This window comes from Ceratotherium simum, chromosome 36, assembly GCF_057802395.1.
Source record: "Ceratotherium simum simum isolate JZ-2026a chromosome 36, ASM5780239v1, whole genome shotgun sequence".
NCBI classification, from domain to species: Eukaryota; Metazoa; Chordata; class Mammalia; order Perissodactyla; family Rhinocerotidae; genus Ceratotherium; species Ceratotherium simum.
Window position 1 is genome coordinate 27,080,686 of NC_141935.1, and position 12,642 is coordinate 27,093,327.

Below are 12,642 nucleotides of genomic sequence, written 5' to 3' on the forward strand. Positions count from 1 at the left end.
GAATGGACAGGAAGAGATGAGAGTCATCAGTGATTCTAGAATCAGCTGGAAGGCTTTTTAAACTCTCGAGTGATACTTCCTGTGCCCAGATTTTCTGATTAGTAGGTTTGTGATAGGGCCCAAGATTTTACATTTTTAATAAGTTCCCAAGTGATAATGATGCCTGTTGGCCCAGGGAACACACCTTGAGAACCACTGTACTAGATTTTGGGAGACCAGTTAGAAATCTTTTGCACTGATCTATGCAAGATATCGTATAGAAGTAAATGCTGACGATAGAGTTGAGGAGGAGGTGTCGATTCTGAAGATAAAGAGGAGTGACAACCGACAGCATTTGTTAACAGACGAGGGTGTGCAGGTGAAGGAGAGCTAGGAGTCTAGATTGATTTCTAGATTTCTGTCTTTGGTAGGTGGATCAAAAATGGTGGTGCCATTATCTCAACATAAGGAATAAAAGAGCAGAAGCCGGATGGGGTGGAGTTGGTTTCAGACACGTCCAGTGGAGGTTTATGTGGGCACTGTAAGTGGCAATATCTGTAGGAAAGTAGGATACTGCCTAGGTGGAGATGAATGCAGTTATAAGTGCAGGCATCTGAGTCCACAGAGGAGAAATTATAGGTCATGAAGGGAAGAGAATAAAGTGCTGGGAACAGAACTCTGGATTGTGCCAATATTTAAGGTGAAATCAGAATAATTCACCTTAAAAAGGCCAGAGAAGGCCTAGCAGGAGCCCTGAAGGAGAGTTTCTGAAGGGTGTGATCAACATGTCAGCACTACAGGAAGGTCAGATGACACGTGGATTCAAATGTGCCCATTGCGTTTAGGAACCAGAACATGACAGGAAACCTTAGTAAAAGCAGTTGGGGCAGAGAAGCCCGGATGGGACCCAGATTGCATTTATCTGAAGTTAGAAACTGTTTTTTTTTTATAACAGAATACATGTCTTCTGCTTTCCTGTTATTAAGTTTCTATTTTGTCACCTCTGAAGAAGATAACGCTATTGATAGAAATCCTTGGCGTATAAATGTATTCGTATTCAAGTTCTAAGCTATTTTTTTTCTAGCTGAAATTTAATAAAATGTTTAGAGAGCAAATTGAGAATCAAAATTTATATGTTGTTTTTTCCCTTTGAGGCAACACTGCCTCCTGAGAGGTACTGTCCCTTTTCACAGAAGGTTTTCAGAAATGACAGGAGGATTTTGTGGTTGGCGCTTCTGAAAGTGCTGTGTTTTATTCTCCACCCCATCTCTGCTGTGGAACCAAGAACGCTATTATTGCTATTAAGAATATTGTTTTACTCTGTGACTTTCTGTGACAGCTGGGCACGATTATTTTTTAGTTTCCTGATTGACCCAACTTCAACCAAAAAGAAAGACATTTCTTTCTAGGAAATGTGAGAGCTGTTGGGGCAGCTGTCACTTCTGGTAATTTGACTGTAACCTTTTTTCCTTTTCTTCCAGTGTTTGTCTAAGCAGATTTATAACAAAACGCTGAGAGTAAATAGAAATTGCTGCCCTTCACAAGATCAGGACCCGGGATTGTAGTTTCCTAAGCGGGATATATCGGTGGTGTGTTATGGTCTGGAAAACATGGTTTAAACATGTCTGTTCAACAGCAGCACGCCCACCTCTGTTCTAGGGAACTTCTCGGGCGGTTGTGCGGACTGACTCTTCAGGACTCTCTGGAAAGCCAGATTTGAGGCTGAGCCAACACAGCCCTTGGGATCTGATGCTCATATCCCTCTATTAATTAGTTGGAAAGTTCTCCACAAAATGTGGGCCAAATACAGAACGAGAGGGACTGCCAGTAAAACAGTGAGCTTTCTGAAAGACCTGAATAAAAGCACGCTTCCTCTTTTGTGGCCAGGCTGCTCTGATCTGACCGATGCTCTCTCTGTGGGCTCTGTTTTGCCCTTCACTTGTTGATTGGGGTTTCAAGGCTCCGCGTTAAAAGGGGAACAGTTTTTAAACCTCAGGCTGCAAATGATCAAATGTGTATTTGTTATTTTACAGAGACCAAATTAATTTCCTAAACTGTTAGGAATTTTACTTGTTGACAGATCAGGCTCTTAAAAGACTGGTAAAGAGCATGACATTGAGGCTGATGGTGAATCCTAGGGGAAAGACGGTGGATTTTGAGGATGTATGATATAAAACCCAAAAGCTCTTTTCAAATTTTTTTTGAATACTTTAAGTAATGACTTTGTTATTTGTTCTTCATTGAAGATTAAAAATAACATTATTAAGCATATCGCTGGAGCTCAAATTAACATTTCCCCCTTTTCCTTTCTTTCTTGAGCAGGTTGTCAAGTTATTAAGCAACAAAAGATCACAGGCAGTTGGAATATTAATGTCTAGCCTTCATTTAGATATGAAAGACATACAGCATGGTAAGTATACAAATAAAAATTCGGCTTTTGAATACTAAAATTTGGCCTGGAGGGTATGATGTTTGATGGTAAAATTATTTCAAACTTAGAGTTTCTGTGTATATTGAGGTTATTAAGTTTCCTCTAAGTGCTACCAAGCATTCTCTCATGGTTGTTTCTGGAAGATTTACTATTAATGTGGCCTTTCTGCTATTTCTATGTCTTGGTAAGAGCCTAATTCTCATGTGACATATTTAGTCTGCATTAATAAATGATTAATTTTTGCTTCATAAGAAGTACTAGTCCCTCTGTGCTCTGTGACTGATTAAACTGTGTCTGGATTGTTTACTTCTGGACGCTACGCTCTAAGAGTGACTGATGAACAGTGGTGAGAGCCAGATGGTGGGGTGTGTCTCAGCCTTTGAAATACCTGGAGAAGATAGTCCACAGGAGAGAAAAAGATGAGACTTGAGTCTCAAGTGTTTGATGAGCTAGCATAAAGAGGAAGCAAGCGTAAAGTTTTCTGATAGATCAGCTTCAACCAGTGTAGGAGTGACAGGGAAGCTTGTTTCGATTGTTGTTGTTTTAAGAATATTCTTATGATTAGAAATGTCAAACAGTAGACTGGGTTGCCATATTTAGTGATGAAATGAAAACTCAGAACTGTTCAAGAAGCGGAATGATCCTTTGTCTCACATGTCTTTAAAACATTGGACGAGTGACGGGACATGCTCTCTTAGTCTTCCTGTTCCAAGAGACTGTGAGATGCTGAAAGGGTCCCTAAAGCACGTTTATTACGTGTAACTTTTTAGAGGGGAAAACTGGTCCCTCTTCTTTCAATAATTTTGGGCAACTATAGTGTAAACCTCTGGGCTTTTCTACATATAGAGGGATTGAATTATATTCTCTAATAACCATCAAAGATAGTTTCAAAGTATTCTCGGCCACTTATATTATTTTTGGTGATCCAGACACATGGAAGCAGTAATATCATGACCTTTTGTTATTTCTTTTATGTTGTTGTTTTAATTTATATCTTTAGCCAGGCTTATAAAATATTTTCTATGATTGGAACTAGCGTGATTTTCAACATTTCTAAGTGGCTTTGCTGTTGATATTTTAATACTTGAATTCTACCCTACAGTTGGCAGGCATTCGTATGCCATATCCTCCTATCACATTTATGCTGAGAGATATTGCCCACAGGTGAAGAGAGGAATTAAATTTATATTCAGAATGTCCCTTAAGCTGCCCAGAGCCTTAGAATAGATTTAAAGCAGATTGAATTAGCCAAGGGAATGCCAGTTCACCTATTAAAGAAATATGGTTTCAAGTATAATACAGACCTTATAAATCATGAAAACAGTTAACTGGCTTTCTAGCTCACCCCTTTATGAATGTGGATTCTATTTGTGAGGCTTAAAATATTGTGTGAAAAAATTCATAAATAGCACAAGCTTGGTATGTCCTGTCCATTGATGAGTAACTCTTAATCACAATTTAAGTTTTTATTAAACTATTCTGACGTGAGAAGACTTCCTTAAGCTGAAACATTGGGGTAGTAGTCAAAGTACAGGACGCCGCGGCTGGCGCCAAGAGGTACTTGGCGTTTCTAAAGCTGGCAGATGGAGCCCAGTTAAGTCATAGAATGAAATCTGAAAATAATGATATGGTCCTTTCCTTCAGTCAAATATTCAACCCAGGCTGAGTTAATAATGAGAACCTTATGAACCAAGGAGTCCGCCTAACATCTGTGTCTGTGGTCAAGCCAGCGAGAGTTCATTGAAAATTTGCTAGCTTAACATGCAGCGCTAACAATAACATGGCATGGACGGCCATAGTTGAAAGGTCACACAGAATTATGCGTGAACTTTATCCTATTAGGATGGGAAGTGGTTGCTTGAGTCACTTTGAAAAGCTGCACACAGTTTTCTGAAAAACGGCTGCCTTAAAAGTCTGAAGACGCAAGTGATATGCCTTTCGGTGAATCAAGTCCTGTTCTGTCTCAGTATGTGGTCTGGAGCTGTGATTTACCTGGGTGAATCACTGGTGGCCTCTAGAATAAACTTGACTTCTATCAGGATAGGCCTCCACTGAGAAATCCACAGAAGCATAAACATCATTGATTTTGGATATAGAAGCAGCCACAGAATTTAACCAGACCTCCAGTGTCATCTTAGAAGAGCAAACGAAGACCTTTTAGTGGTCAGGTGTCTTTCTCAAGGTCACACAGCTCCTTGATGGAACAGACTGACCTCGCACCCAGCTGTCTTCACGACCCATCCTGTTCTTTTCATTCAGATGTGTCGCTTCTTCAAGATTGTGCTTTTTGGTATCTTGAAAACAAAGTGTACGTAATATTATAATAAGAAGCAGGAAATATTTTCTCTCTTCTTCCCTGTTAAAACTCTAGACAAGCTTCGAGTTGAGTTTTCTTGGTAATGTTTCTATTTTAAAGTGCCGTGTTAGGCTAAGTAGGGTGGAAGGTTTGGATTATAGGTGCCAAAGGTCCAAGTGTGGTCTTTCCACCATACCCACTGACCACCACGTCAGGCTCAGACCCAAAGAGGAATGAACATATGTTGAGTCCTCAGTGTCACGTATAATCAAAGGGCAGAGGGGGAGAAAGGATCGTCTTCTTGACCAACTTTATTAATGTGGCAAAACAAGTGTGAGGCAGTCCCAGTCATGAGATGTGTGTGTGTGTGTGTGTAAAGGTTGCAGGAAGGCCTGGAATGCAGTTGTGAGTATGTGAGCAGTCTAAACTATCCTGCAGGTTATAACAATTTTTCGATGGGGAGGGTGAAACTGTGATGTGCCTCTTCTGAAAACTCCCCCTCCGAGGGTTTAGAACAATTTAAAGTCTAGGATGAAGGTGCCTTTTAGAGAGGATTTGCCCTAGTTTGCGCTAGGGCTTGGGGCACTATGGGTTTAGGACTTCCTTAAACCAAGCAGAGGGGGTCCCTCAGGCAGTGCTAACTGCTCATCCACTGCGTGAGTTGCTTTCTTGAGGGTATAGCCTTTGAGTCCCAGTTTATTGTCAGGAGGGTCGAGGGTCTAGAGTCTGTACTCTGGGTGGGCCCTGAGCTTTAATATTGGCCCCCGGTCCCAGGAAGCTGTCAGTAGAAAGTTCAGATTTGTTGGGATAGGCAGATACCCACAGGACAAGAGTGGTTTCTGAGCTGGCTCATTTCTCTGGGTCTTCTTTCTCTTCCCTTTTATTTAGCCTGGAACTATCTTTATCAATTCTTTGATGCCTTTAAGATAGATTACAGATTGATTTTATCCAGCATTTTTAATTGTTCTCAATGGGAGGATTAATTCAAATAATCTAGCATGTGATTCCCAGAAATTGGTATCATGAGAGTATCCTACAGCTTTGTGGGGTTTAGTTTTGTGAAAACAAATTGAAGTTCCTATACAGCACATGGTCCGTATTTCAGGAGTCAGTGTGATATTCACAACTCTTAGGTCCATTCTGGTAGATAATAGTAGCTGCAAAAGAATTTCAAATTTCATAAGGCTCAGTTTTACCCCCCACAAACTCACTACTGGGTAGAATATCCACATAATTTATCATGCAAACTGGGATACTTTTGAGAGTGGAAGGGGGTGCTGTTAGTATTGCCTGGGCAACAAGTGTGTAGTGGAAATTTCTCAGGCACACCAGTAGTAGCGTAACCCTAACACCAGATCAAACGGAAGCAAGTTCCTGATCTAATTCTCCCTCATGTACACTATTTATTAAACAAATATTTATTGGCCAACAGAACAAAACAGCTTAAAAAGCTTACTTTGGTATACCTGAGATTGTCTAGCTCGCTGTCCTTATAGGCACTCTCACCACTGCCTTGTCTGAAAGGTTTGCTCCAGCAGATGCAAACACATCACAGAGGGAGGAATCTGTTATCCTGTAGTCTGCACCAGGCAGCCAGAAGTCCAGCCCAGCCAGTGTCTGGACCCTGGACTCTGTAGGGACAGAGCCTCAGGCTGCCTCCTAAAGATCCAGGCTGTAGCCTCCACTAGGTCCTCCTACTTTGTCTGTGGAAGGGGCCGGGTGGAACATCTCTAAGAGGTTTTAGCTAATCAACGTGTCTTGTGTGTTTTCAGTTTCACCCGTGAATGCCCATTTCAGACATTAGCATGCTAATTAGCAAAGCCTCTGTTACTGGTCTGGAGAGGGGAGCTCAGGAGCTTGCAGGAGCTGCCTCTGGAGTATGGCCTGTCTCACAGTGCTGGCCAAGCATCCCTCAGGTTATGAGGCCTTATTAGCACAACTGACTGCCCCTGGAGTTGAAGCTTTAATGGCTCATATACACTCTTATGTCCCCTCTGTACACGTGTTTCAAAATTGGTTACAGATATTGTAACGAGGGAGACCTAAGATATATTTAATAGAGAATAAGAAGTAAGTTTCACTCTCCTTCCGGTATTGGCCGTCCCAGGGTGTTAATGGTCCCGGCTTCTCCGTTCCTTTTATGTCTGTCCTGTCTAAAGCCAGCTGGTATTGTAGGCGATGGGCAACAAATGCTAAATTATATCCTTGAAATTTCTGTCCTGCTTAAACAAGATGTATCAAAATCATGTGTCTTGAAATTAAATAATGGTGTAAACTACCTAGTGTTCCATTAGAAATATAGTGGATGTGGTCAATAAAATCATGGTTATTTTTATTTTTTGATCTCTAAGCCTAATGATTGCATTTTCAAACACTTTTTATTTAAAAAAAAATGTAGTTAAGGATACCTTACAAGGACAATAATGTGCTTTTAGATTTAAATCTGAAATTCCAGTGCAGTTTGTTAATTTGTGACTCCTCATTGGAACCTGCGTCATTGTGTTGCTGTTTCTTTGATCTTCTCTCCCTGGCCTCCCTCACAGGGGCTCAGAGCTGAGAAGACTTATCCTGGTAATTGTCTAGAAAGAAATTACCTAAGGTTGCAGGTACTTAAAAAGAGAATTCATTTTGGCAAACAGGATACGTATTGTCAGATCTTTCATAACCAAACCTTTTTATTAGCGTCTGAAGAGATGGAATTAAATATTGTTTTAAATCCCCCCTGCCCACACCATTATTGCTGATAGCTGTGTAAAATGGTCTAGAGAAATGGAATTAATTTCCATTTTACGGTGAAGGGAATTGAGGCTTATAGCTTAAGGCTGCATGGGCCTTCACCTAATAGGGCCAGAATGAGCATCCAGGTCTTTGACTCTTAGTTTAGTGCTCTCTGCAGTATGTTAGTTTGTTTCAGAATGAGGACCTATGTTACCTAATAAAATGAGAATATGCAACACGTGCAAAAACAGAACTGGCAAACGGCATAATACTTTTGGCTGCTGATTGTTTTGTTTTTTAGAGTTACTAAAACATGGCAAAATACAAATTTAGCAAGTTTTGTTTATTGCTTTGTGTCATTTCATACAAATGCTTGTTTGCTTATTGACTCTATTCGTTAGAGAAATGAAGCATATTTTTTCACATCTGTGAATTAAATGATGAAAAATATTTTAAAGAAAATTATTAATTAATAGAGTTACTTGTTCTTGATTGAACCAAGCAGAGATAAACAATTTTTATAGAAAAAGCAATCTGGGCTAAGCCTATCAATGAACTAAAGCAGATTGTGATTACTGAAAAGCTTGTGATGCATAGGCATGGAACTTTCTGTGCCCATTTTCTAGGTTACCAATTGCTCAGAGAGTATTTAGGGAAATATAAACTATCCCCCTAGTACAGTCCTGGGGGATGCTTGCTTTCATTTTGTATTCACTCTTGAAAGCACATTCTTTCTTCCTGTGTCTCCCTAGCATCTGTACTTCCCAGGTTTTCCCTCTACTTTCAAGTATAGTCTAGCAATGATTAAGAACATGGGTTCTGGGGGCCAGCCCAGTGGTGTAGTGGTTAAGTTTGCGCACTTGGCATTGGCAGCCCGGGATTCACCATTTGGATCCTGAGTGCAGACCTGCACACTGCTTATCCAGCCATACTGTGGCAGTGTCCCATATACAAAGTAGAGGAAGATAGGCACAGATGTTAGCTCAGGGACCGTTTTCCTCAAGCAAAAAGAGGAAGATTGGCAACAGATGTTAGCTCAGAGCCAATTTTCCTCAGCAAAAAAAAAAAAAAAAATACAAAACCATAAATAAAAAAGAGCATGGGTTCTGGGGCCAAGCTGTTGGATTTAGTTATGGACTGAATGCTTGTGGCCCCACCCCCCAATTCATATATTGAAGCCCTAACCCCCAATGTGGTGGAATCGAGAGGTGGGGCCTTGGAGAGATAATCAGGTTTAGACGAAGTGATGAGGGTGGGGCCCCCATGGTCCGATTAGGGTCCTTATAAGAAGAGGAAGGGAGACCAGAGCTCTCTGCAAACCAGGAAGAGAGCCATCACCAGTTCCAGGCTCCAGAGCTGTGAGAACTAAATTTCTATTGTTTAAACCACCCAGTCCATGATATTTTGTTATGGCAACCCAAGATAAGACAGATTTGAATTTCAGCTCTGCCACTTTTTTATCTGAGTAAAGCTGGGCAAATTTCTTCTTATCCTATTCCTCAGTGTACTCATTAGTAAGCAGGGCTGTGAAATGAGTTATTTCCTGTAAAATACACGCGTGCACACAGACACAAGCACAAATACACAACTATATTAAGTATTCAATATTAATTGTCCTCTCCTTCCTGCATTCCTTAGGAAATGACTGTGTTTATAGGCTTTGGAGGTGTTTGAGGAGAGAGAACTTAAAAGGCCTTCTTTCACTGCTCTGAACAGGTTGTACTAGAAGCCTTTCCCGTGTGACAGTGGAGGCAGCAGAATGCAGAAGCTTTTCCTTCTGATGGAGTTTGAGAGTGAGACGAGAGAGGAGCAGTGGGAGTTTAAGTTAAGGGGAACCTAACAGAGGCAGGTCTGATTGCTCTGTAGCTTGGGTTTTCCGTCAGTATTACCGAAATGCTGAGTTCGTACTGGGCTGTGTCCATTTCTGTTTCCTAAATGGTGATAAATCTGAGAATTATTTTTATTAGCAGCTCTTAGAAGTTGAGCGTGGCTACATCTTCGGACTATGCTTTATCTGCAAGGAGAGCCATTTGTTTTGGAAACTTCAATGGCCGTGGTCTCCCGTCATTGGGTGGTTTCTTAATCATTGTCTCCGTGCTGTGTGAGTCAGCCACATTCCACATTCGGAGCTGTGGGCTCTGGGTGGCACATGAAGGTCGTGATGGAAAGGAGTTTGGCTTTGTTGGTGAAATGCATCTTGGTGAAGGACATGAGTAGAATCTCAGGAGAGACATGGACAGATGCTTCTATTTCTTACTTTGACATTATTTTCCTGACAGTTAAACTAATTTCTAGCTATGAGTATAACGTATAAGAACACTTCTTAAAAAAGCGGGAAATACTCTTTCTGAACTATGGGAACTGGGAAGGATGTTTTAGGGTAAGTCTTTCCCGCTGTATTTTGATAACTACACATGGAGCATTTTTTTAACCCCGTTGAGCTGCCACTGAATAATGTTTTTCTTATGAAATTTTCTACTAAACAAGTTGTAGATTACAAACTCCAGGTCTTTTTCGTAGAGTTTCTGGTTTCATTCCTGGAGACACAAGCTTTTTCACTTGCCTATTAATTACTATAAGAAAGTTTATCCATAATCATTTGTTTATTTTTGTAATATTCTCAAAAATCGAGTTCAGTGTGGGCAATGTTGATTTTTCCCAGTAGGTTTCCCAGTGTCTGGTTTCTTTATGAAACTCAGGTTTACAAGGCTCACTTAGAAATTGCTTCATGCCCTTCTTTTACCTTTATTTTAAGTGTTTTCCTCACATGGGATATGGGAGTTTTAAGACCTGTTTATTATATTTATTGGGACATTAAAAATGTAGTAAATGCTGTTGGGAGGTTTCGTGAATGGTTTTCATTGAAATGTAAAGTCATTTGGAATTAGAAATTTGAGAAGCAAGTGGGCTCCATCCCGTGAGCTGTGTAACCTTTTCATCAATTGTAGCCTTGTCATGGAGAAAAGTGCATGTGAGATAGGTACTCTTTCATTAAAACCGACTTTTGGAAATTTGATATCAGAATATGTTTTAATTTAAAATATAAATTCATTACTTAGAGTTTCTTCGAAAAAGAAAGACACCGTAAATCACTTTAAGTCACACATAGATTATTAAATCAAGGTAAAATGAATGATTGTAAGTCTTTCATTACAGGCTCAGCAAAAAACCCAGGTTGGACTTAGCTTATATTTTTAAGACATTGCTCCCCGGTTGGGCTTTTGGATTATACTTTTATGGGAAGGAGAAACACAATACCTGGGGGGATTCTGAAGCTGTGAGCTTTGGGTCTGGGTATTCTTGTCGTTCATTGCCCTTACTCTCTGAATTGTGTGTGGAGTATTTGTTGGTGTGGTTATTTTTCCTGCCCCGTCCCCAGGTAAGCTCTGTGAAGCCTGGAGACACAGCCGCCTGCAGCGCAGCTCAGGGAACTGGCCCCTGTAAGGCTACGTCTGTTCTTTACAGTCACTGGGTGATTCTTAAAGGGACTGCCCGGGAATGCATGGGGCAGGCGTGTAGCGGGAGCCCAGATTTGAGCACAGACGCTTAGTGTGAGCATGTAATTAATCACATCGGCTTTGACCCCCTCAGCCACTGTGTGTTAAAGGTTTGGTTTTTGCAAAAATAATCCTTTTGTGTAATCTATGAGTGGGGTAGGGATTTGGACTGTTATTTTGGGGAAAAGGAAGGCCCCTTGGATAATTAGAATCATGTTTGTATTTCAAAATTGACTTTAAAGTTCTGTGTGTTTTGACTAGCGCTTTTCCAGCACCCTAAAGTGACCGCTCTTGAGATGCTGTCTGGTCTTCTTTATCCTTTCAGACGAAACGAGAATCTGAGAGTCCTGGAGATGAGGAGAGGAAGAAATGATTGGCACTTTCCACTCTTTCTTATAGAGCCGTCTATGTCCTATTCCTACTAGGTACATTCTAGAAATAGAATCACAGTTATTCCCCGTAAGCCCAGTGTCTTGAGACATCAGATCAAATGGCTAAAACACCCAGGGTTATGTAATGTCGTGTTATCTTTGAGCATGACTGCAGTAATGATATTTTATGTTGGTGACTATCGTGCATCTTTCTTCACGGTCAGACATGGCTACAACGAGACCTCTGCTCCCCCGGTACCACTTTGCAGCAAAATACCTCTGAATACGTTGTAAAATTAATTAAACAATTTCAATCAAATTATCATATACACATGATTAAGAAATCAAATAGTACAGAAGAGCTTACAATGAAAAACCACAATTCCCAGTTCCGTGGGTGAACTCGGTCATTTCTGCGATAGGTTGTAAAGCCATGATTTTCCGCGGGTTGAGCTGCTGCCGATAACAGCATCCTCATTTGAGGAAATGGAGTAATTTAGGAGGAGGCTTCTCTATCGTTGTTATTGACAGCATGAAATCCTGATGAATTAAGTTGTGAAGAGAATTTCTGAATCGAGCAAGATGCTCTAATAGATTATCTGCAAGGTTCCTTTTAGTTCTGAGGTTTTATGATCCCAAATTTAAGGTTCTACAATCACTGAGAATAATAGCTAACACATAGGGTCGTTACTATAGGGCCTGCAGTAACTCTGTGAGATAGGTGATGTCATTATTTTAGGGGTGAAAAAACTGAGGCACAGAGTAGCAAAAGAAATTCTACGGCAAGTGCTGGGGGCTGTGATTTAAACACGGGTGGTCTGGATCTGGAGTCTGTGCTCTGAACCCCCACGCTGTACTTCTGAGAGCTCTCAATGTTTGTGGTCGTATCAGTGACTTAAGCTGGAAAAAATGATATGATTTTTTTTCTCCATGGTTCACAACTATAAAAGCCATCTGCTGATTGGCGACTAGAGCTGCCCTTCACAGCACCGTCCTCTAGTGTGCATACTGCTGGAATATACATTTATACTGTGTGTGTTTGTGGGGGGGGGGCGGGGGGAGGGAGTCGAGACAGAGAGAACGACTGCTGTGAAGGCTGCAAAGAGGTTACTTGATGGATATCTTGGAGGATTTGCTTTAAAATTCCTTCTGTTAACACTACCTGTCCTGTCTTGGGTCGGTTCTGTGATTCATGTACTTTGCCAGAGAAAGTTGCAGAGTGGAGGGTGTCCCTCTGGGGCCGACTTCTGTACCAATTAAAGGGATGAGGAGGAGAATGCATTCAAAGACTGTGATCACCTTAGTAACGTATTTTCATCTGAGTGTTAGAGTGTATTAGCCTGACTCCTT

General features: G+C 40.9%; 1 protein-coding gene across 2 annotated transcripts in view; it reads left to right on the forward strand.

Moving 5' to 3' along the window:
• FMN2 (formin 2) overlaps positions 1-12,642 on the forward strand; it is a 346,386-nt gene that overhangs the window by 145,174 nt on the left and 188,570 nt on the right. For both annotated transcript variants that reach the window (XM_087424460.1, XM_087424461.1), the window contains exon 7: positions 2,302-2,389. In XM_087424460.1, coding sequence (XP_087280586.1) covers positions 2,302-2,389 — 88 coding nt within the window. The remainder of the gene's footprint in view (positions 1-2,301; positions 2,390-12,642) is intronic.